The sequence below is a fragment of the Balaenoptera ricei genome, chromosome 2 (assembly GCF_028023285.1).
Source record: "Balaenoptera ricei isolate mBalRic1 chromosome 2, mBalRic1.hap2, whole genome shotgun sequence".
NCBI classification, from domain to species: domain Eukaryota; kingdom Metazoa; phylum Chordata; class Mammalia; order Artiodactyla; family Balaenopteridae; genus Balaenoptera; species Balaenoptera ricei.
Window position 1 is genome coordinate 78,053,173 of NC_082640.1, and position 25,586 is coordinate 78,078,758.

The 25,586-nt window shown below is 44.1% G+C and overlaps 1 protein-coding gene across 1 annotated transcript in view; it reads left to right on the forward strand.

Moving 5' to 3' along the window:
• Window positions 1–24,690, forward strand: part of ALDH1A2 (aldehyde dehydrogenase 1 family member A2) — a 96,396-nt gene extending 71,706 nt beyond the window's left edge. Inside the window, exons 8-13 of the mRNA XM_059913181.1 lie at window positions 10,884–10,986; window positions 12,658–12,842; window positions 14,774–14,938; window positions 15,622–15,779; window positions 16,092–16,166; window positions 22,786–24,690. Coding sequence (XP_059769164.1) covers window positions 10,884–10,986; window positions 12,658–12,842; window positions 14,774–14,938; window positions 15,622–15,779; window positions 16,092–16,166; window positions 22,786–22,858 — 759 coding nt within the window. The 3' untranslated portion in view covers window positions 22,859–24,690. The remainder of the gene's footprint in view (window positions 1–10,883; window positions 10,987–12,657; window positions 12,843–14,773; window positions 14,939–15,621; window positions 15,780–16,091; window positions 16,167–22,785) is intronic.
• The last annotated feature ends 896 nt before the right edge of the window (window positions 24,691–25,586 follow it).

Below are 25,586 nucleotides of genomic sequence, written 5' to 3' on the forward strand. Positions count from 1 at the left end.
ATCCCAGCTCTCTTTGGCATATTATTTAGTCTTTCTCATCTCTCATTTCTTCATCTATTAAGAGGGGTTATGAAGAACTGCTTACATGTTTATTTGTGGATTAATGAAGATAGTGTATTTGAAAGTTCCAGTCCTATTGCTGGCACATTGTAAGAATTCAGTGAATATTAGTTGAATCTGATTGATTCTAGTTGAATCTGTTTGCAAAGGATATGTCTGTCGAAAACGAATTCCTGCTTTCCTCTAGAAATTTTACTTTCCTTTTGTTTGTTTTATGACTTTTATAAATATTTTACAAATATTTTTGTCTTCTAATAAATGTTTATTTTTGTTTTGTTTTGCTGTTCTATTTCACTTTTTTGGAAGATTACCTGGGGTGCTTGCTTGAATAAACTGATTTTGAATTTTTTTTTTTTTGCCTGCATTGGGTCTTCATTGCTGTGCATGGGCTTCCTCCAGTTGTGGCGAGTGGGGCTACTCTTCCTTGCGGTGCGTGGGCTTCTCATTGTGGTGGCCTCTCATTGTGGAGCATGGGCTCTAGACGCATGGGCTTCAGTAGTTGCGGCACGTGGCCTCAGTAGTTGCGGCACGTGGGCCCTAGGGCACGTGGGCTTCAGTAGTTGTGGCACACGGGCTCAGTAATTGTGGCTTGCGGGCTCTAGAGCACAGGCTCAGTAGTTGTGGCGCATGGACTGAGTTGCTCTGCGGCATGTGGGATCTTCCCGGACCAGGGATCGAATCCGTGTCCCCTGCGTTGGCAGGTGGATTCTTAACCACTGCAATGCCAGGGAAGTCCCCACAGTTCTGTGACTTTGCACATGTCATTTCTTCTGACAAAAATGACCACCCTTCCCTTATCTACCCAATGAGATCTTAGCTCAATGATTTTGTTCTACCATCTGTGCAGATAAATGAGAACTGGTCAATTTCTATAATGAGTATGATGCTTTATTCTTATTTAGATTCATAATCTCAAAATTTGTCACCCTTTTACTTCCAATAATTTCTTTTATTGGCTTCTAATCTGTTCTTTGTTTTCACCACCTTTTGCTTTCCCTTAAGTTTATTTTTTTTTCCTCTTCACTTGTTCTCTTTCCCTGTCAGGCTTTAATTATTTTAAAATTTAATTAACTTATTCTAATGCATTTAACTTTAATTAAAACCATTAAATCATATTTTAAATAGTCATGTGGATTCAATATAATTTCCCCACCAATAATTCACAAAGGACAACAAAAAGAAGTATGGCATAATTACTCTAATAAAGTAACATTTTTATTGCTTAATATATCTTTATTAACACCTTTATTGAGGTATAATTGATATACAATAAATTTCACATAAAGTGTACAGTTTGGTAAGTTTTGACATATGTATCCACCTGTGAAACCATCACCACAGTTCACATAGTACATACATCCATCAGCCTCAAATGTTTCCTACTGCGCCTTTGTAATCTCTCTTGCATCTTTCGCTCTGCTCCTCCCCCCATTCCCATTCCCAGGCACTGATCTGCTTTATGCCACTGTAGGTCATTTGCATTTTCTAGAATTTTATGTAAATAGAAACATACAGTATGTACTCTTTTGTCTGACTATTTTTACTCAGCACAATTATTTTCAGATCCATGCACATTTTTGCATATATATCAAAAATTAATTCCTTTTTATTGCTGAGTAGTGTTCGATTTTATGGATACATCACAGTTTGTTCATTTGCCTGTTGATGGACATTTAGGTTGTTTCCAGTTTGGAACTACTATACATAAAATCTCCTGTGAACATTTTATGTGCCAGTCCTTTGTGTGTGTGTGTGTGTGTGTGTGTGTGTGTGTCTGTGTGTCTGTGTGCGCATGTAGGTGGATAGTTAGATAGATAGATTGATTGATTCTTTTTTCTCTTGGGTAAATAAATGCCTAGCAATGGAATGGCTGGATCTTATTAGGTTCAGAAGCTACTAAATTGTTTTCCAAGGTGGGTGTATCATCTTACCAGCAATGTATTAGACTTCTAGCTCCTTCACATCCTCAGCAGCATTTGGTATGGTCAGTCTTTATAATTTTAGCCATTCTAATAGGGGTATAGTGCTGTCTCACTGTTGCTTTATATAACACAGGAAATTCTTTATCTTCACAGGAAGAACATTAACAACTAATATGTTATCTTCAACAAAGCAGATATCCAGTGGGGGAGCTGAGAGAGAAGGGAGAGTTTGGGAAAGAGAATAAGACGAAAGGTGGCCCCATGAAGTATTTTGCTGTTAGGAACGTTCACACAGTGAGATAGCTTATAGCAGTGTGCATAGAGCAAGTTTCACCTTAAGTTTTCTGGCGGAGTCTATTGATATTTCTCTCTCTAGAGGGGTTTACATTTACTAGGAGGGAAACAAATCCTGTGGCATCTGGAGTATCTCCAAGTTTCTTCTCTGGGATGATATCATTGACAGATAATAGAGAACCAGAGGGAGAAGTATTTGACTAGACTACGAAAGCCACCTTATAATTATATTAATGGTGGTAGGTGGAGAACTTTCACAGGCAAATGAATCATGTAATCACCAAACCCCTTTACAGCTTGTAGTTTTTTTACTTCTTTATTTATCTACCCTCTCTTAATTTTGTAGGCTACTTGGGAAACTGTATAGATTCTTCCAGAGGGTACATGTCACTTAAATATGGATTTGAATGTGGCTCCAGTAATGATTATCCTAGTAGAGGGGACCTGTTTATACATCACAAAATGTCTGGAACAGTCAGCAACAAGAAGCTTATTTGAGGTGGCTGCTTTCCATTTTACTTTAGCAAAAGGCCTTTAAAAAGAAAACAAAGTGACTCAAAAGATAGGATTAATTTCTCCTTCTGCAGCTAAATACATAAGCAATGAATGTAAATATTTGATAAGTGAATATAAAAGGGCTCTTATAAGCACAGAGTCAATAAACAACCTCAATAAAGTACAGGAAAACAGTTTGCATTTTGCTTGGTATGATGTTTTCTTTATTCAGTTAAATTAACAAACCATGATTTCATCATTAGTCAACAAGATAGTAGAGAGACCATCAAAGCAAACTACAGGAGAGTCCAGACTGATCTGTGCCAAACAAATGTTTGTAGCTAACAGCTGTATTATCACTGATTCTAATTTACGCAGCCAGGGTTCTCCTTTCATTTCCTAAGTGAGATGCATGTCATCTTACATGATACAGACACCCTCTCTGCTGCTTGAGTAGTGAATCAGGTCAGCTCTCCCCTCTGGGTAGCCTCACCCCTCTTTGTAGGTGGGGAGAAGTGGCCTGCTAGAGTTTTTTTGTTATTTTTTTTTAAAACAACTTATAAGCCTCTTTCTAAGGTTGTATGAGTCCATTAGTAAACTATCCAGAATTTGAATGAAAAATACCAGTTTGTTGTGTCAAAACCTTTGGATGTACAGGTTTTAAATTATGAGCTTTCTTCCTTTTCTTGTTTAATACTTAAATAAAACCTTGAGTACTGAAGCATAGGAAAGAGTATGCTGTTGTCTTGGCCTGCTAGCTGAGATTCTTTGATTCATTCTGCAGTAGATTTATCTCCTCAGAGCTCAGGCTGAGAATGAACCGATCCTAAGAAGCCCATCCGTTTAGTCCACCTGGTTAGTGGGACATGTAGTACCTTTGACTTGAGGATTCCAGGCTTCTTCCTATCAAAGCAGAGCCCTCCCCCAAAATCAAAATCTTGATTTTTAAAATTTATTTGAGATTAAAAGGGAGAGTCTTATGTAACAGAAGGAGGGCTAAGTGTACAGGGCAGTCGCTCTGGAATATCTGTTAGCTGTGGATGGTGTGTTTGGCCATCAGAATTCTGCTCATAGCAGAGGGTATATAACCCCAGGAGAACATCTGGAGAAGAGAAGCAGTCCTGGCTCTGCCACTCAGTGAGCGCCTGTCAGCAAGTCATTTCTTGACCTGTCATGCTTTTTTTTCAGCTCTAAAATGGGGTAATAATTCTTACCTCACAGGATCACCATGAGGATTAAATAATGTTTGTGAGAACAAGCAGCACAAAATAGGTGCTCAATAAATGATAATGTTCAACAGTTGGAAAACAGAACCAACAATGAAAGGTTAGAGACAGTATGAGAGAAACGCCCTTAAGGATTCTTTAATTCCATGGTTCTTAACCCTAGCAGCACATTAAACTACCCATGCCCATGGGCTCCACTGCAGACGAAGATGATCAGAATCTCTGGGGGCAGAGCCCAGACAAAGAAAACGATTTTAAGTGCTCCGGGAGCTCCAACGTGCAGTCATGTCAGAACCATGAAGCCATCCCCTTCACTAAAGATGTGGAAATTTCAGCCAAAGATAAGTAAGAAGAGGAAAGCTCAAGATCATTCTGCCAGTGGTGTCAAGGCAAAAGCCTTGGACATAGGCATTCCGTGTTCTAATCGCTCACCTCTGTTTCCTTGAAGACTTCATAGCCTCTGATTTCCAGAGACTTCAAGAGCAGCTGTCATGTTCTGGCTCATTGGCTCATCAAATGTTGCTGAAAATCTGTGTGTGTGTGTGTGTGTGTGTGTGTGTGTGTGTGTGTGCGCGTGCATGTGCGTGCACAGGAGTCCCTCTGCGCACGGTCAGTCTGGTAGGGAAGACAGCTGTTAAACAAGAGCAGTATGAGAGTTATCTGGGATCAGAAAAGTGGGAAAACCAAACCCTATAGCAAGGGTGTATCTAGAAAGCTAGCTTCTCAGAGGAAGTGGCAAAGGTAGGGCTGGAAAAATGAGTAAGCAAGGAGAGGGAAGACATTTCAGGCAGAGGAAACAGCTAATACAGAGACACGGTCATATTCCAGGAAGGGCAAGTGGTTTCCTGTGCTGTAGTGATGAGTGTGTGGTGGTGAGAATGGTGGTGGAGGAGAGGGGCTGGAAGCATAGTCAGAGGCTGCATCGTTTTTCACAATCTGAATTTCACAAAGTTTTGAAATTGCTATTATCCCTTAAATTAAAGGAACTGCTTAGATGCCTTGGTTCTGTGACTTTCTGGTGCAGATCTGAACAGACTGATTTGGTCTGTTATTTCTGGATATTTCAGAAAGACAAGAAATGTCCAATTATACATATTTTGGGCACTTCTATTTCTATCATAGAACCAGTAGCACAATGAAAATCAAGAAAGGAGAGGAGGAAAGAAGCACAGAGTCAATCTGTTTGGGGTTTAAGAAAGGAAAATATATTGGAAAAAGCATTCATCTTCAACCTGTTTATTGAGATCTCTACTAGAGAGTTTTCCATCTTTTAAAAAAGGTGGCATATCTCTGAGAAGGAATCCACCCCAATATGTATACTTAACTAATCAAGAAAAAGAAATGTCTCTGAGAAGAAACCCATCCTAGAAATATGGGTAATTAACTAATGAATAAAAATAAAAATTTTACCAGACTTTAGAAACTCTGTTCAGGGAGCAACAGCCTTGAATAAAGAGGGCACAGAAAGCCTTCCATGGTCTTTTTGTCCTGTATAACAAATTATTTTCCATGCAAAGCTCCCAATTGCATTTCCTGCCCTGCTGCATTGCTGTGAGCATGATTCTGGTACATTGTGGCTCTTCCAGGGATACTCCTGATATCAATCGTGAAGACTCTTCAGAATGAGGATGGGAGTCAGAGTTGATGTGTGCCAACATTCCTGCTGAGAATTAGCCCAGTTCCATTATGTGTGGGCGAGCCCCTGGTTCCTCGCCCTTGCCTGTCTGAGGTACACAGATACAGCTGAGAGACTCTGCAGGGAGTGCCAAGTTAAGACACCCCATGACAGGAACATTATCACTCACTCTCTCATAATGAGCTCTTTGTGGGGAACCGAAAAAGGTCAGGTTTATCTACCATTCAGTGCAGCTGTGGTGCCTCTGTGAAAAGCAAGGTCTGCTCAGTAAGACAAGAAGAATCCAGAAGAATTGGATTCTTCTGGACAGACTCTCAGAATGAGCAGGGGCCCTGAGTCTCTTTTAACTCTTCCAACTAACTGGGGTACTAAGGGCCAGAGTAACTGCTTGGTTTGTGTCTTCATTCATCAGTTGAAGAAACTGAGGCCCAAGGAGGTGAAGTGGCTTCCCCAAATCAAAGGTTAGTTAGAGGCCAAGCCAGAGCTTATAGAAACTAGGTCTTCTCACTCCTGTGGGCCAAACTGTCGTCCATAAACCTGGTTACGATTATAATTAGCTAGGTTGTCAGAGATAGGACAGGATGTATAATAAGAGTATATTATGAAATCTTTTCTGATTTGAAAAAAAAAGATAATGATGAACTTGGTCAAAATTTGTTCTCTGTGCCTTTATTCTATTTAATCTGTGTTCACATACAAGATTTAATTTCTCAAACTGTGTATTTCTCTGTTTTATCTCACAGGTTGCCTTTTTATCAGAATAGGGCTTGGTGTTACGAAGTCCACCCCTGTTGACTTGACCTGAACCACTCAGAAGACCTGTGCATCCTGGCAGCCTCATTTATCTCACCTCATGCTCCCACCTTGTAGTCATGTATAAATATGACTGGCGTAGCACATACATATCCCTGCGGAACTTACTACTTTTCTGAGATGGGTCACTTAATCCCAGGCCTTTGTTTGATGTCTGTACTTCATTCTTTCCTGGACTTTCCTACCCCATAGATTTTAACTTTGGAAACCTTTGCATGGGATTTGTACAAGTAATATTTTAGGTTGGTTTGCACAGGACCTATCATATTTTGTAAGAGTTGGCTCTCACATGAACTCTTTATTTTTAAACATTACTCTTTCCTGTTAAGAATTCCCTGCTTTGGAGTTGCATCTCTTCTTCGTATTGTCTCTTTCCCCCTTATGGTAATGACAGTGAGGAGTGCCTCCCTTCAGGGTCACTTAACCTCATTCCACTCGCAGGGAGAATTCATGAGTAGTAATATGTTCTCCAAAGAGAGTCTGACCTGCAAACTGAGAGCATTATGGGAAGGCAGATGATACCCAATCACGTAATTAATGAAGGTTTTTACACCTAGCCCACTTCTGTGGGTGGGGCCCAGAGGAGCCTGACTCTGGGTTATAACAAAATGCTGCACAACTATAATTTCACTGTTCAGATCTAATATTAAATCAGGCCCAGATTTTTCTGTACTTATTGAACACCTGTTAGGTTTACATGGGAATCCTCTTAGCTGTGAGCTCCTTGTGGGTAAGGAACTGTGCCTAGCATTGCACTTGGCACATAGTAGGAGAACCAGGAGTAAGTGTTGAATGAAGGGGATTGGTGAACAACTGGGGTTTTTCAGAGTATCCTGTCCTGAGGCCACTCCAGATGGAAGTGGTTCTCCTGTAGCGTAACACATCCAGTTCTTTCTTGAGGTTGGGCTGCAACTTGATCTTCTTCCAAAGATGAAAAGGAAAATCATTATTCATCTGAGATTCGCCTTTCGGTGTTTAGCACGAATTTGGTTTCTAAGGAAAAAATGGCAAAGCATTGATGCAGGAAAAATTATTCTTTAGGTATTCTTCTCTGTTGACCATAGACTGAGCAAGATTTTTGTATAGTTACTGTAGCCATGAAAATACTAATCATTGGACAGCATTCCTAGTGCAACAAATATCAACCCATAGGGCACTTTGATGAATGTCGGGGAGCAGAGCTAACGGAAATGTAATGCTAGTGAGTCGGCACTCTGTTTACCAACTCCACACATTTATTCAGCATCTTCCTATGTGTAAAATCCGTGATTTCTCCTTGCTTTTGTTTGTTTTTCAAATGTCAGTCTGAAGGCGGAATATACCTTTTGTAACTGATGAACTGTGGTCATTATTTGTGTCTATAAAAAGTGATATTCCTCCTCACTTTTAAATTAATTTGGAGTTCAGGGATAAGGTTTTGGTGGTATGTGGCATGCATTAGGTGCTCAGTAAATATAGAAGGGGAGGCAGAGTGCTGGGAGGAGGTTAAGGGAAGGAGAGGAAGTGATCCACACTTGGGCCCTGGAGTCAACCTGCACAGAGTCCAACAGGCTCTGCGAGTAACTGCCGGGTAACCTGGTAACATCCATTGACTTCTAACCTGAGTTTAATATTCTTTAAAATGAGGTAATACCTACTTTGTAGGGTTTTTGAGAGGCTTAAATGCATGAATACATGTAAATGTCTGATATAAACCAACTCAATAAATGCTAGTTTTTAAAATATAATTAATAATAATGTTCATGACGTCCAGTGGTTATCTTCTTTGAGAAAGCGCTTGTCTCTTTATCTTCCTGGACTTTGAAATGAGTCCCCTTCAGTTGATATGGATTCCTCAGGGCAGAGAGAGACAAGCACAGTAGAATTGCTCAGAACAGGCAGCTGCAGGCCACAGCCTCCTCAGGGACGCCCCACGGTGCTATTGCCCTGCTGCCCTCGTGTGGGGTCCCCTCTGCTAGGGTCTCAGGCTTCAGTCCTAATCTCACCTGACTGCTGTTCTCTTGCCAGGATGGAGGGCCAGATTCTCCTTTCCTTTGTGTATCCATACTTTCCTCTTGCAGGAGAGCATGTTTGCTTGAGAACGGGGCCTTCATTAGCCCGTCTTCTTAGGGGGTTTACCTGGAGGTAGAAGAGAGACAAGCCGGCCCGGTGGGGAAGGGCCGTCTGGCTGTGGGCTGATGTCTGCCCATTAATCCTTAGGGCCAGATGTTGGTGTTTCTTAAACCTTTGATGAGTAACAGTGTTCTGCATCTAAGAGACTCTAATTTTACCTCTTTCAGAGACATCACTATTTTTTCACCAAAGTTAGATTTCCTCAGAATGAGAGTATATTTTCTAAAAATGTTTTGGCACGAGGTAGAGTAACAATAAAAACATGTAAAGCATTTAGCCCAGCTAATGAGCAATACTGGAGACTGGTGGCAAGTCAGAGGGCTTCCTCAGGGTTTTCCTGAGGTAATTGACACGCACAGAGAGTGTAGGGGCCCTGGGAGGAGACCTGCTTTGGAAGGTTCCGCCCCCGACAACCACCTCCATTTCTCTGCGCCCAGCGTGGAAGAAGGGGCCCTGGCCTCTCATACCTGCGTGCGGCTAACTTGTGCAGGCGCTTACTGCATGCCAGTCTGGGTTCTGGGGGCCATCGACCCTAAGTCACTTCATCCTCAGGACACCTAAGTTCTGAGGTGGATATGGTTTTTAGCTCCATTTACAGAGGAGGGAACGGAGGCTCAGAGAAGATAAAAAATTTCCCAAGGTCAAACAGTCGTTAAGTGATATAATCAGTAAAAAAAAAAAAAATGCAGGCTCCAGAGCCTTTTCTCTTAACCGCTGCTCTACTATACTGCTTGAGGAGTTACACGTCCTTCCTGAGGATCTCAGGCAGGGACCAGAGGGGTCCAGCATATATTTAGCATTTTTCTTCCCCAGCCTTTTTTTTTTTTTTTTAATATTTATTTATTTATTTATTTATTTATTTATTGATTGATTGATTGATTGCTGTGTTGGGTCTTCGTTTCTGTGCGAGGGCTTTCTCCAGTTGCGGCAAGCGGGGGCCACTCTTCATCACGGTGCGCGGGCCTCTCACTATTGCGGCCTCTCTTGTTGCAGAGCACAGGCTCCAGACGCGCAGGCTCAGTAATTGTGGCTCACGGGCCCAGTTGCTCTGCGGCATGTGGGATCTTCCCAGACCAGGGCTCCAACCCGTGTCCCCTGCATTGGCAGGCAGACTCTCAACCACTGCGCCACCAGGGAAGCCCCCCCCCCCCAGCCTTTTAAAATACTTTATTTTCAGTGGGATTCCAGGCACAAGTAGCAGTCTTCATCTCAATGAGGGCAAACTGCCTGTAAGAGCTATAGGGTGGCCCAGCACTTTCCGTAGAGTGACCTCTGCCCTCCGTTAGGGCAGCACCCTGTCACAGGCCAGGTGCCCTGGAAGGGGTCGCTGAGGTGGAGTTTGCCGTGCAGGTTATTTATTAGGGATCCCAGCCGAAGGGCAGTTGACACAACGGGAAGTTGAGCTGCAGTGCAGGCCTGATGGCCTCAGCCAAGCACCTGGCTGTTGGGGAGCAGACGTGGTCTCTCAGAGCTGCCTAGTGGTGGTACCACCGCCACCATCAGGTGGTGGATGTGGGACACCTGAAGGTGGGCATCCCCTTGGGCAAGGAAGCTCTTTTCAGCTGAGGTGACTCTGAAGGAGCCGACAGCATTCCTTGTCACTGAGGCAGTGCCTTCTTCCTTGAAAGGGGGCTCTAGGTGCTGCATCCGTGTTTCCATCTTGACACTCAATTTTATTAGCATTGTGAGTCTACACAATGGGAAATGCTTTCTTCAAACTCAGCCTCTTATTTGCTTGGATTCTAGGTAAATAGGCATTGCACAAATAAAGAGAGATCCTCAGCTTTCTGGAATCCTTTTACTATAGCCCTAGGCAGAAGCAAAGGTATCACATCAATATATATATTTGGACCATGTGATTAAAGTCATACCTGGCACTTTTGGAGGCACTTAAAGAGTTTGTTTTACGCTCATCATGTCTTTCAAGTGGAGCCAGTTGGCTTTTTTCTGGAGGCCAGAGTCCAAAGCTAAATGTCACAATGCCATGATGGAAAATCTCTAGTTACATTTTGCTTGCCAGTTGTTTTTTAGAGAAATCTTTCAGTGATTAAGATTCCAGGTTTAACCCCCTTTTCCTTGCTCCTTCCATCATGATACTAAAGCAGTCTTCCAACTCACTTCAGAACAGACATTAAACTGCATCCCAACTGACTTATATCTTGTCCACACAAGTTGACCACAGGAGTTGTTCCTGTGTATCCGGTGGGTGCTTTGCCCTGCAGGATCCATTACTGCTGTGTCCCACTGTTGCCCACAGCTGGCTCTGGCCACTGACGGTCTCAACTGCAAGGTGTGCAAAACCTTTCTCCATTTCCCTTCTTTCAGGTTGGAAAGCTTATCCAAGAAGCAGCTGGAAGAAGTAATTTGAAACGAGTAACTCTGGAACTTGGAGGGAAAAGTCCCAATATTATTTTTGCAGATGCTGATTGTAAGTCAACCACAGATCTCTTACGTGGCCTGGCACACTGGCCTGCGGTGCTCACTTGTATTATCTCCACTTTCAACAGGACACTAAGAAAAAGGTCTTTGAAGCTAAGTGGCATTCAAGGAGAAAAATCTAGACCCTTCCTTTTAAGGAGAAAATAATATTGGTAAAGGCCACTTATCAGTTGACAATCAGATAGAGTTTGTTTTCTAGACATAGTAAGACATTTTGACTCTGTGTTGTTGTAAAATAGGGTAGAAGAGGTGAAGCCCTCGTCGGTGTTGTATAGTGGAAAGAGCCGTGGTCTAAGCCTCTGAACACTGGAAGGAAATATAACCTCTGCCTAGATTCAAGAAACCCGAAATGTCTCATGTATGCCTGGTGGCTTTGTAGATCATTAAAATTTTTTAGTTCACTAGCTCTACCAACGTTGTCCCAAACCCACACCCCCTTCTCTGTTTAGCCATCCCCACACCTTTCTGTTGCTCCCATGGCTTTTAGTCAGGATGACAACACACTATGGTCAGTTCTGTATGAATAGACCTCAATTGGAGGTGATTACATCTTGGCAGTAGGACGATACAGAGGCCTAGAGCTATAACCTAGAAACCCCACGTCTCCAGGCAGGATGCTCTCTAGTCCACTCTGCATGGGTGTGCTCCTCATGTTTGGAAAAACCTTCCAGGGAATGAAATGACAAAACCTCTTTCAGGCATCCTTTTTCTTCTTCACATCCTGCCAGGCCAGCACTGCTTCCTCAATTTCACTACTAGAGAGATCAGAGAGCAGAAAGCAGATTGCCTGAATTTCAGCCCCAGCTTGGAATTTGCAAGGAGTTCAGCTTCAGCTTTATACTAGTTGTCAAGAGGATCAGAATTCTGTACCTAAATTCCTATTAAGGTGTAGGCACTCCACTGACAGTACATTGATTCATTCAGTCAGTGAGTCATTTAGCAACTAGCAGACACCAGATTTATTAATACTATATTGAGTATTATTTAGTATCTCTTGTTTTCACATGAGATGTAAGTGAGTTACCATATGCTACTATACAATTCCATGTAAATACAGAGGAAATTTAGTGTCTTCAAAGACGATCATTGCTGTTACAGTTTAATTTGCCAAAATGCTAATTAAAAGTATAGCTGCAAGGTCCTATAGATTAGGGATTGCAAATTGGCAGTCTATAGGCCAGATGCAAGGTATGGCTATGTTTACTTCTAAGTATTACACAAAATATTGATTTCTGTTTTTTCTTAAAACTGGAAATCTGGCATCCCTGGGCTATGTTTATGCATAGCAACAGCCAAATGCAGTACTTTCCTTCTGAGTCTCTGTCACATTGCTTTACTATTATCTGCCTAGCCCCTTTGGTTATTGGGGTTTGAGACTCCTGTTATAGATAACATGGTCTAATCCCTCTTCTTACAGAAGAAAGGGATTCCAAGAAGTGAAGATGTCCAAGTTAACACAGCCAGTAACGTCAGGGTCTGGTTAGAAGTAGAACCAAGCTGTGTTCTCAGTCCAGTGCTTTTCACTGGGCTGCTCACGGTTCTGCTCTGTGGGGAGCATGACATTACACCTGGGACTGTGGGGAGGGAAGAGGCTCGGTCCCTTGGGCCCCTCCACGGGCAAAGCAGTGTTGAGAGCATGGCTGTCTGTCTCCTCTTGTAGTGGACCATGCCGTGGAGCAGGCTCACCAGGGTGTGTTCTTCAACCAAGGCCAGTGCTGCACTGCAGGATCTCGCATCTTCGTGGAGGAGTCCATCTATGAAGAGTTTGTGAGAAGAAGCGTGGAGCGGGCTAAAAGGCGCGTCGTGGGCAGCCCCTTTGACCCCACCACCGAGCAGGGACCCCAGGTAGAGAAATCATAGACATGCCCGTTCTTTTTTTTTTTTAAACATCTTTATTGGAGTATAATTGCTTTTCAATGGTGTGTTAGTTGCTGCTGTATAACAAAGTGAATCAGCTATACATATACATATATCCCCATATCTCCTCCCTCTTGCGTCTCCCTCTCACCCTCCCTATCCCACCCCTCTAGGCGGTCACAAAGCACCGAGCTGATCTCCCTGTGCTATGCGGCTGCTTCCCACTAGCTATCTATTTTACATTTGGTAGTGTATATATGTCCATGCCACTCTCTTGCTTCATCCCAGCTTACCCTTCCCCCTCCCCGTGTCCTCAAGTCCATTCTCTACATCTGCGTCATTATTCCTGTCCTGCCCCTAGGTTCTTCATAACCATTTTTTTTTAGATTCCATATATATGTGTTAGCATATGGTATTTGTTTTTCTCTTTCTGACTTACTTCACTCTGTATGACAGACTCTAGGTCCATCCACCTCACTACAAATAACTCAATTTCATTTCTTTTTATGGCTGAGTGATATTCCATTGTATATATGTGCCCCATCTTCTTTATCCATTCATCTGTCGATGGACACTTAGGTTGCTTCCATGTGCTGGAAGTGCCGTTTCTTTACTTAATCTCTGATGAACACAGAAACCAGACACTCTGGTGGAACCCGACAAAGCATCATCTTCCTTTTTCTGCTGACTCCTTATTCTTCTTCCTCATCTGTCTTCATGGCTGGAAATGTAGCCAGTGAGGCATTGCTTGCTTACGTCTTGTGCTTCTCTTTCTGTTTCTAAATTTTATCCTTGAAAAACCAAGAGATTAGGATTGCCTTAAGGATATCTTGAACTTTGGGGGTAGGTTGGAGTCTCTCAGCTCCAAAAAGGGACCCAGGCATGGCAAGATGGATCTTGACTAGAACCCAGCCCCAGTCCTTAACTGCTGGATTCAAGACATCCCCACAGGTGCCACAGTCAAGGAGGGCAGGTATCTCTCATTCCCAGAAACCCATTTATACTTTTACCAGCTGCCAAGGATTCTCTCCACCAACCTGACCTACTCTGGGATGACCACTTGCAGTTTGTAAATGTGTAGGGAATGGAGAGCTGTCTGCTCTCTCTTCTGCCATATGGTTCTCTCTTACCCTGAATGCTTCATGCACTGTGGTGGATGAGGAGGGCCACAAAGGTCCCTGCCGGCTGCACTCTTGAGCTCTGCAGGTTCTCCATGGTCATCAAGGTATATTTCCAGTTGGAACTCTGGTTTTGAACTGAGAATTTTTCAAGGAATATGTCGACCAGATTTCATCTGGATCACTAGAGCATGGGTTTTCCTGATAAGCAACATCTCCTTAGTTTTGGGGCCATTTGAGAGAAGACTGAAGTTGTAACAGCAATTCAAACTCAGGTGAATGTAGGTTTCTTTTTTATTTACCGTAATAACTGAGTGATAAGTCTATAACTCGGGGGCTTGTGGGGGGCGAGTATGACCTTATTTTATGGACTAGGATGCTAGCTCTCACTCTTTAAACTTAATCCTTTCCTCTGATGGTGTAACAGTAGTTCCATAAAAATATACCCCAATATTCATTTGTTTATAAGGTTAATTTTTACTTATGTAAACAGTGAATAATCAATTAGCCAGTATCTCCATCATTTAGAAATATTGCTTAAATCTTGACCTGGTACTTATGATTTGGCAGTATCATCAAAGCAGTGCATTCACTGGAATTCTTGATGTATTAGGTTGAACCATACAAAATTACCCTTTTTCATAGGTCAAAAATGGTTAATTAACAGCAGTTCCATATGATTTGACTAGGTATAATGAAGCTTTGGCCAAAAATCACAAATGAGAGAGATTCTTGAGCACTTGCTTATTTCCATTTTCATAGAAGATTTTACTTGGAGTCATCAGGCACTTTCTTCTGTAGATTGATAAGAAACAGTACAACAGGATCCTGGAACTCATCCAGAGTGGTGTGGCCGAAGGCGCCAAGCTGGAGTGTGGAGGCAAAGGGCTGGGCAGAAAGGGGTTTTTCATCGAGCCCACAGTGTTTTCCAACGTCACCGACGACATGCGGATTGCCAAGGAGGAGGTATCACGTAGATTTTAACAGCAGCCACATCTTCCTTGGGATGGTTTCCAGGGCATTTCTAGTAGACAATATTAGAGGTTTAGTTCTTTGTATTTTATATACATTGTACAATAGCAATAAACATGGCTATGAAAATCCCCAGTTTCAAGAAATAAGTTAGACGAAGAGGTAAGCAAGCTAGATGGAGGCCAGGTGATGTGCTTTATGATCTCAATTGTTATTAGCCAACAGAACCATCGTAAAACCCAATCACTGGTCTCAGTGATACATTGTCAACAGTTCAGTTTCCCCAAATATGGGTCATTAGGCTGTTAATCAGGAAATAGAAAGCACCCAAGCATCCTCACGCTTCTGTAGGAGAGGACCAGTTGCAGATCAGCCAGCTCTCCAGAGCGGTAGTTCTCAGTTCTGGAGCAGTGCCTGGGGGATGATGGAGAACACAGCTTTAGAACACACTGTGGAATCAAGTGTTGCCAGGCAGGGTGGGGGAGTGGAGGAGTTAAACTCTAAGGGTAGACTTATGTAATCTTATTCTGGGAAAGTTTGGGATATTTTTACAGTTATGTTCTGCTAAACTTAAACATCACTTAAATGATGAAGGCAGAGTAAACTTGCTTTGAAACATAGAAAACAGGTGAAAGGATGGCGAAGCAACCATGTTTGGTCAACCTATTTTATTGCAGATCTTTGGCCCCGTTCAGGAAATTCTGAGGTTTAAGACTATGGATGAAGTTATTGAAAGAGCCAATAACTCAGACTTCGGACTTGTAGCAGCTGTCTTTACTAATGACATCAACAAGGCCCTCACGGTGTCTTCTGCAATGCAAGCTGGGACTGTTTGGTAAGACCAGAGTCAGTCTCGTTCTGGCCATAACACATTCCATGAGGGTGGAAGGGGGCTTGTAATTCTCCAGAGCCTGCGTGAAATAAAAGCATAGGCTCTGGAAGGATGGGGGAGACCGAAGACTTCACCCTGAGAAAGGATACTTCCTATTGGCTAGATCAGGAAATCAAAGTAAATCTTAAATTATAAAATTTTCATGTGGGGAAAAAGGAATTAAAAAATAGAACTTACAAAAGAAATATCATGCCAGTGGGATTGTTTCTGTGTAAGCAGAATACACACTAACAGTACCATGTTTTCTTCTTTCAGGATCAATTGTTACAATGCCTTAAATGCCCAGAGTCCCTTTGGGGGATTCAAGATGTCTGGAAATGGGAGAGAAATGTAAGTGTCCAGAGTTGCTGGTGCCTGAAGAGAAACAGGGTTGCGAATAGCAGCATAGAGGGGCACTCACAACATCAGTGAATTCTCTTACTCTCATCCATTCACTAAACAAACACTTTGTTGAAAACATAAATGTATAAGCAAAACACACATTACAAAGATGAATAAAACACAGTAAATACCCTTACCTTAAGTGGGAATGGAGAAAAATTCATGTACCAATAATTCCATGTAATAGGTGCTATTATACAAGTATGTCAAATATCTTGTTAAATACAGAGGAAAAATCAATTAATTTTGCCTGATGAGGTCACAGAAGACTTCACAGAGGAAATAACATTTCAGTTTCTTAGGAGCAGGCATTCCAGGCAGAGGGAATAGCAAGAACAAAGGCATGAAGGCATAGCAAATACAGAATAGTCCAGACACAAAACAGAGTTTGGCGTGTTTAAAACAGAGGTCACCAACTGCCCACCCAGGGACAAATCTGGCTTAGAGAAATGTTTTGTTTTTTTTTTTTCCTTATAACATTTAAAAACCTTTACCTGACATTCAAAATGAGGAGACTTTCCATAAAAATCTAGATTTCTTGCTTATTTTCATTCCCCGAAAGCAAAATTGCTGTAGCTATGAGCTCTGCAGTTTTCCTTATTCCCCATCATGCCTGCTTCTGGGAACTGAATATTGGTTGTGTTAGTTTTACACGTACCCAATTCACTCACTGTCACCTGCTCAGTGCCTATAGGATCTTTGAGTCTGGGGCTGCAGAGCCTAGGGCACAGGATGCGTGGAGGAGACTTGCTGAGGATACAAGTGGAGAGGTTGCTTTAAACCCAATCTCAAAGGGTTTTTAAAGGGCATGCTGTGGGAGCTGAGGGGATACCAAAGTTTTTATGGCCAACATTCTTGGTGTATAGAGGATGTTTTGGCAGAGATTACAGGAAGATGACCCATTACAAGGATTTTGCAATAACAATAATAAGTATTAATTAAATGCCTGCTCTGCATATGGCTTTATTCTGCCTTCTTACCTAACATTGTCTCATTTGCTTTTCACAGTGATTCTATGGGATAGATACATTTATCTTTATCTTACAGATGGTTCAGATGAGGAACTAAGGGTTGGAGTGGTTAAGTAGCTTGCCCAAGTCTCACAGCCAGTAAGTGGCAGATCTGAGCTTTGAACCTAAATTTTAGTGGCTTAGTTTCCATGATGTCTGGCCAAGGAAGCATGGGAACCAGGTGTAAGGACTCTTCCGGGTCAGAATCAGAGCTGGGCTGCCCTCTTGTGATGCTAAGGACTTGAAAAATGGGACTGTGGCAGAGGAAAACTAGAGGGATTGCATTTGCAACTTCATATATGAATGGATTTTTAGAATTGCTTTCGGAGAATGAATGGTAGCTAGGGTCTTCCTGAGCTGACATCTCCCCTCATCCCCAAAAACTTTCATTTTCCCTCATTTCGAAAGGAGCTAGATCCATGTTTTCTAAATCCTGTGACTCATCAGAGGAAACATCTTCCATGCCTGTTCCCTCTGGCATTACTGAGTGCATACTTTTTTGAACAAATGCTTAGTTCGCAATCAATCTGCTAAAAAGTATTGAGCACATACATACTCTGTGCAAAGCATGATGCTTGGTCTGTAGGGGAAGGTGCAACTCATTAAATTACTTAAAATTTTGTTGGATAAATGAAATATGCAACATTGAAAGAATCAAAAGAATTCCAGAAAAGCCTGTGGAGTGGTAGAGGAATTCAGGGGTGATAGAGATCGTTGTGAGCTGGAGAAGTCCAGGAAACCTTTAGATGTGATCTTTTGTAGGGATTTGAATTGGCCTTTAAAGGAGAGGAACATTTGAGTAGGTGAGGAGAGAGGAATAGTTTTTCATGGTTGGTGGGCAAAACAGGATAGCAGTGGGGGAAGAGTGAGCAAAGGCATTGTGGGAGAAATAAGTATGGTGTTTGGGGGGAAGTGCAGTGAACCCATGACTAACACAGGGGATTTACATCTTCAGATACTGTAGCTGGTAATTTCTAGTCCCGAGCCATGAAACCATGAAGTAGATATAGCTTTGAGGCTGAGAGCAGAGTTTCTAGAATCACACTGCACAGATATATACCCTGGCTCTACTGCTTAATACCTGTGCAGCCTTGGACAAACTATTTAATCTCACCGAGCCGCAGTTTCCTCATCTATAAAATGGGAATAATTATAGATAGTACTTACCCTACAGAGTTGCTGTGAGGATTAAATGTTAGAATCATGTATGCCAAACATCCATCAAGGTATCTGGCAAACCTTCAGAAAATGTGAGCTACTATCATCATTATTGATCAAGTAGATGACTGTTAATGTAGGCAGTCCTTCTTTTTCTTAATAAATGTATTAAGAAAGGGAGAAACTGCTCTTGCTTGAACCGTTGCTTGTGGCCTTCAGTGCCTCCCACTTGCTTTATAGCCAGAACCCGTACCCAGTCTGGATCCTATTTGCTAAGTTATTAGTATTCCTTCAGCTTTTATAAAGTCTTCATGTACTCTGAGTAGCTCTTCTTAACTTGCACATGGCCTTAACTTTCTGCTTCCACTTTTCAAGATGCATTCAACTTCTTTCATTTCCTGCCCCTGTGTTTGTGCTCTCCCAGTCTCTGAAATGTTGGGGCCATCGCCGGCTCTGGGAATGCTGCTCACATTGACTGTTACAGATCATTAACAGGGTGTATCATGGGCATAAAATACACTTGAAATAAATGATTGCTGGTTGATGGTTTCTCATCTCAGGCTAGCCCTGCGCTCTCATCACAGGCAAGCCTCCTACCAGGATTCGGGCTTGGGACATCGTTCAGGCGCAGTCTCTTCCTGTCAGAAACATCGCCCTCGCCTAGAAAGAAGGTCCAAGAGACAGTTTGGCTGTGTCAGAACCACACAGAACAGTGGCCTTTCTCGACTCGTCTCATGGGCACAGTAGTGATTTGGCCTTCCCAGTGCAGTTAAAAAATAATTAGGAAACAGTGCTCTTTGATGAGACTCACTTCATCTTATCTAAATTATATGAGTCTTTGTTCCTGTTTGCCCCCAAAACATGTTTTCTCTTCCTTAAATGACCTGGAGTGGTAGGAAATGCTTCAAATAAAAGAACCTGCCCTGTCCTGGTTCCCCACTCTTCTTCTCATTTAATACAGTCCTGGAAACTCTGCTTAGCCTTCCACCTGGACAGAAGTGTTTATCTCATGGCCTGCAGGCTCCTTGCAGCTTTGGTCCCTGACATCTCCTTGCCCACCTCTAAGAGGAACAGAGAAGGGAAGTAGCACTTTCTGGAAACGAGCTCCAAGGAGGCTGTCGGAGCCCCTGAGTGCTACCCCACAGAGAGCTGTGGAGAGGGCTGCCCTCTACAGGTTATCCGATGGGCTGGCCTCTAATTCCCAGGGTCAGAGACTTGGGCTGAGTTTCTCTCAGTTCTGCTTGTCCAGCTAATTCCATCTATTTTAGCCTTCCCATCCTTTTCTGTCTCATTTAAGCTCTCCTGAGACAAGAGGTCATAGAGCCCAAACTATAAAATATGTATCACAGACCTAGGGGATGGAAAGAAAGCTGTGAACCTCAGCATTTTAAAAACTAGGGACACACGCTTTGAAGATGAGAAGTGTTGTTCGGACGCTCTGAGTCAGTGTGTGTGTGCACAGCATGCGTATGCACAGAAAGTCACCTGCAGGCTGGGAGAGGGGCTTTCTAACCCTGCCTATCTGGCGATCCACTCTCAGAGATACTGATTTAGTAGATCTGGGCTTGGGCCCAGGACCTGCATTTTTAACAGGCTTCTGGAATGATTCTCGTGCAGGTGGTCTGGGGACGCTGCTCTGAGAAATGCTGCTGTAAGTCAAAGAAAAGGGCAGGGAAATATACACCCTAAGCAGAAATCCCTATTTGTTTTATGCGTGAGTCTGAGTGACTTCCTACAATGGCTGGCTGAGAGACACCAAAATCTAACATCTTACCTTACCTTTACGTATGCCGAGTTTGGTTCATCTTTGGGAATATAACCTAGTCTGGCCAAGAAGCAGGAATACAGGCTTCTAAATGTGCTGTGCCCTGACACATGGCCCAGCTGGAAAGGTGACTATACAAAGAGATTGGGGCATGTCAATAACAATACGTCTGCCTTTTGTGCAGTAGTGGACTTCTTCCTTAACTATGGAACTATGTCCCACAGAATTTAACTGGATTGAGAAAAATTTAAGTAGATTTGAGAGAAAGACCCTGGAATGAGATGGCGAAATAGCTGAAGAATCCAAATGTCAGGGACTGGATTCCGAGACCTTACAGCAGTGTTGCTCCAAGAGTGGGTCCAATAGCCACCCGTCTCATGGTCTCTTGGGCTCCTCCCCAGACCTGCTGGAACAGAATCTTTGGTGGGGGATGGTCAGGAACCTACAGCTTAAGCAAGCTTCCTGGCTGATATGTGTATATTAAGGTTCAGGAACTGATGTCAGAGAGACGACCGGGTGCCAAGAGGAGGGAGAGAGTCAGCTGGAGTCATACAGCCAGTTAGTGCAGAGCCGAGTTGGCACTCCTGTCTGCCGACCCCCACCCTCAGTGTTCTGCTCCACGTGCTGCCCTGAGACCTCTCATTGGCTTTCCTTGAGGCCTGGGCCCATGGGCAGTATTTCCTTTCATGGCAGATGTGAGTCCACTCCTCCATCTCGGAGCAGGCTGTGTGCCGGCCACGCAGCAGATGGCCGCCTGGGACCCGAGAGAGGAGCACCTCCAGTCCAGCAGAATTTTCCGTTGCTTTGAGCACTCAGAGATTTGGGATCCGGCAGTCACACTCGAAAGCAAGGTTTCTAGCTCTGTAGACTTTCTTACATTTCTCACAACCTGGTTAGAGATCTGAGTGGGAGGAAAGTGGTTCAGGGCCTGCCCCAAGTGCGTGCACAAGCGAGGGAACAAGAAGGGAGTAGCCACACTTCAGACAGGAGGCAGATGATGTCCGTGATGAAGAGACACATGCACAATTGCCCAAGGGCAGGAGAAAGTCCAGCGAGAGCCAGCGCTGAGCTGGTAATAAAGAGACAGCCTGGACAGAGCGGATGAGGGAGCCACATACTGAGTGGGGCAATCCCAAGTTTATTCTTCCCATTCCTGCACGCAGAATGGCCAGTGCAGACGAGAGAGCAGCATGCCGCCTGAGTCGCTGACGTTCTGGGGGCTGTGGGGGAGGAGGGGGGCGCGACCACTCAGGTGCCCTGGTGCTCAGAGGAGCTGCTGGCACAGCGAGGGCAGCTCTGTGTCGGGCCAGGGAAGCAGAATGTATCCTTTACAGCGGGTCTTCACTGTAAAGCCCAGTTGCAGTAACTTTGTACCTTTTATATAAGACTGTTTTTAAAAACGGCCTTTCTTAATCCTTTCTTATTCAAATATATCTCTAAGCGTTCTTTTATGTTTTTTTCTGGCAGAGATGGTCTGTCAGCAGGGTGGAACTGGGGAAGAGGGGGTAGGAAGAAGCCTGCCCCCCCTTCCTCCCTCCCACAGTTATCAAGTGCCTTCTTTCAGCCTGATGCTGTGGGCCGCACGCTAGGTTTGGGGGAGGACAGAAAGCAAGATCAGGAAGATGCAGATTGGTGGGGGAGACAGAGACGCTCGAGTAGCCCCCGCCTTCCCTCCTGGCATGACAGGGCTGTGGTAGAGGTGGGTACAAGGTGCTCTGAACACAGAGGAGGAGGGGCGCTCCTTCTGCTGAGAACTTGAGGAGAAGCTTCACAGAGGAGTGACTTTGAAAAGAAAAGAAGAAGAAAATGTCAAGTATTTTGCAGAAAAAAATTAAGAGAACATGCTTGATGTGACAATGAAATCGAGAAAAGAAAGAAAGGCAATTAAAGAGAGGTAGGAATAAGAAGGAACTAGAGAAGAGAAGGGAAGAAAAGGAGCACCGTAGCAGTGAGGCTTTTCCACGCGCCAGCGCCCTTCAAGCAGTGGTCGGAGGCGCTGTTTCTCCCGGGGCCGCCTAGGCAGGTGACCTGGCTCCCGCTCTTCCCTCTCAGGCCCGGCCACCCACGGGCCCTTCAGCGGCCGGGGCCGATTATCTACCTTCTCCTGCACCCGGCCCAGCACGGTGCTGCCCCACAGTAACAGTGCAATAAACGTTTGTTTGCCAGATGACAGAAATCCTTGGTCCCTGATCAAGGCCCCAGAGGGTGGCACGAGCCAGGAGGGGAAGTGGCCGAGGGCAAGTCTCGGGAGACAGCTGACTCACACTTCCCAATTCCTATCCCGTCCGTTGTTTTGATTTCCTCTTTCCCCTGACACTGTGGAGGCCGCAGACGGTATTTGTTCAGGGTTCTGTCTTTAAGGCATTGCGTGTGATCTGTACTCTTCTGTGGTGGGCCTTTGGGTATCGTTTCCGCTTATTAAACCGAAGGACCAGTGAGAAGGAATGTAGACCATCAAGCCGAGAGGACCCTCGTGGTTTTCTTTCAGGTAAAGCGGACCGGGTCTCTAGGAGAGCCATTAGAGCACAGGCACATCCTGGGCGTCCAGTGGTTGGAACAGGGTTTTTGAAGAGGAAAGCCCATGTTGGGCTGCCTGGGCCTCTGGTACCTGATACAGCCCGTTTCTGTTTTTCAGGGGAGAATTTGGTTTGCGAGAGTACTCCGAAGTTAAGACTGTGACAGTAAAGATCCCCCAGAAGAACTCTTAAGATGGCCAAGAAGGAAGGTGAAGGCCAGCCTGCACGACTCTCCCCCTCTGCTTTCCCTGTGGGGCCCAGCTCTCAGGAATCCAAACTTGATACTCAGTCCTTACTTAACGATTTAAATGACAGCAGGTAGGCCAGGCCATTCGCTGCGTAATGAAAGCAAACCAGTCGGGCGTGGTTTCTTGGCACCCTGTGAGGGATCACCTTAACAGTACCAAATATTGGGGAAAGTGGGATAAAGGCACGAGGAGTAGCTGTGGGGCATACCCAGTATTTCTTTCTGGGGTGAGGGGCTGAATGAGGGAGCTGTATTATTTGATGCCTTCTGTCACACAGGACTTTGCTTGTGAGCAAAGGTAGCCTTTCCATTGTCTTCATTTCCCCCTTCCAGGCTCTCCCTGCTCACGCACCCCTCTCGCTCCTCCAAGGAGATCTTAGCTGAGCTCATCTGGGGCAGATGTTTGGGCCGGGAACAATTTTCCAAGGTTTTGCAGCCAAATTACCGTTTCATGTCATCCATTTCTTCAAAGCAAAACATGAAATGGTTTCAGTTAGAGCCAGACCAGACTGAAAATGCCAGGAGCTGGTACACTGCAGATGTACTAAGGAGAAAGAACTTGGGATATTCCTGACCCAGTCTGGCTTTCTTACATCCATATATAACATGAGTGAAAGATCAGGAGATGGAGCTCCAGAGATCATCATGTGTAGTTCATAGCCTCGGAGCTCATCACTGCATGGTTTGAGGGGGTAAGAGAGAGGGACGTGTGTGTGTGTGTGCGCGTGCGCGTGCGCATCTGTGCATGTAATTCCTTCTTGAGCATTCTGGAATAAGTCAGGGGGTGGGTTGTTTTTCATGGATTGATCTTTTCCAAAGCTTGTCTTTAAAATCATCCAAAAACTGATCTGAGCGGGCTTGAGAATTTGGAAAAAGGTAATGCTGGGTGCCTTGTAGAAATAATTCCATTTCCAATACTGCTGACAATTCATACTAAATGAATTATCTCTGCAGTTGGAATCTATAGCTTCTTCTGCACCGGCCCTCCCGCCCCAGTCCCTGCCCCTGTCCCTGGTGCACGCCACCTCCCAGTCCCAGTGCTGTGGGTGTTACTTCAGCCTCCCATGCCCTAGATCCACTGGCAGTAACCTTGGAAAATCTGGCCAGGCTCGGAGGTTTCCTTCTCCATTTGTAGAGTTCCAGTGTGCCACGATTGCCACGCTGCACCAGATCTCCACCTGTCACGCCCGTGGCTCGTCCACACACCACTCTTGCTCTTGGCCTCCCAAGGGGGAAGCATGAAGCAGGCTGGCTCCCTTTCCTCCAGCCACGCGCTCCTCTTCTGCTTCCCACTGAAGGCTCCACCTCTGACATGGGCAGTGTCAGCTTCCTTTCCTTTTTCCCTCTTTCCAGCTGCCAAATCCAATTCATTCTCTAACCTAGATGAAGATCATTTATTTAAAAGTACCAAACATAACCTAGAATATATGAAATATGGGCAACACATATATAGCCTTCTGTATTTAATGGTTTTCTGCTTTCTAACCATACCGGTTTTCTATTTATAACCCTTGACTATTCATGATGTTTTAAAGAAACCTCTCCTTGCTGTTATTGACAAAGGACAGTGGCCAGATGCCTTGAGAGATGCCACATTTCTGAGTTCTTTCCTGTGAATGTCATGCTCTCCTCCTATAGCCTGTGTCCCAGTGAACATATCCATTAACCAGCTAGTTACCTTTGAACTGCAATATAGAATGTGAAAATGAAGATTTATTTCTTTTAATTTACTTAAAAAGAAACCTCTGTGCTAGCAATAAAGCATTTATATTGTGTACTCCTCGGGATCATTTGGCTGTGTTTATCAGTGTCTCTGTGTCATACTGAGTCCATCTAGGTCCTTCTCTCAGCTGCTGGGCTTTTCAGGTATGTTGCTGCCTCTGGCTACTGAGCAGAATTTGGAGGGTATTCTTGCCATAAGGTAAACAAGACCCTTATTTCTGACACTGTTTAAAATCCAGGTATACATACAGTTCTGTGTGGCAAACAAGTATAACCATGTATGAAACATATGAAATGACAATTTTCATCCAAAGGAGCCTCTGTGAAAGCTAACATGTAGAGGAGTCTTCAGGCCTGTTCTCACAAACATGGACCACGTGATGAGAGCTCACATTTGCTAATGGCATTTATCAGTAGCTTTATTTTTATTTACCGAAGTGGAACAAAGTCAAAAACTGACAACCTGATGTAATATTTTTGCAGCTGTAGAAACGAAGCTGTAAATGGTGACGGTAGGACCAGCCAGAGCTTGTTTGCTTTCTCTGTGTTCTCAGGGTTGTGCTTTTGGAGAGCGGTTTCCACCCTTTAGACCTGCACATCCCCTCCTTCCAACCGTGCTTCCCCACCCAAGTCCTGGTCAAGTGAAGCAAAAACAAAAACTGATGACTTAGACACAAAGGAAGTGAGACCCAGGGAGAGACATGTTGCTCTGGACTGGGATTCCTTGCTCTGACTGCTGGTATCTTGTTCCTCAGAGGAACAAACTGGGCGTCGGAGAATGCTGTCCCTGGGGCATGGGGTGAACTCTGAAACGTAGGCTGTAGGCTTTCTGCGAATTTACCTCGTGTTCAATACTCCGGGCATCGGGGAGAAAATGAGAACAAGATGGACACAGAGTAATCATGTAAAAGTCCTTTGTTAGGTGCCAAGTAGATGTTATAGATAGCAGGA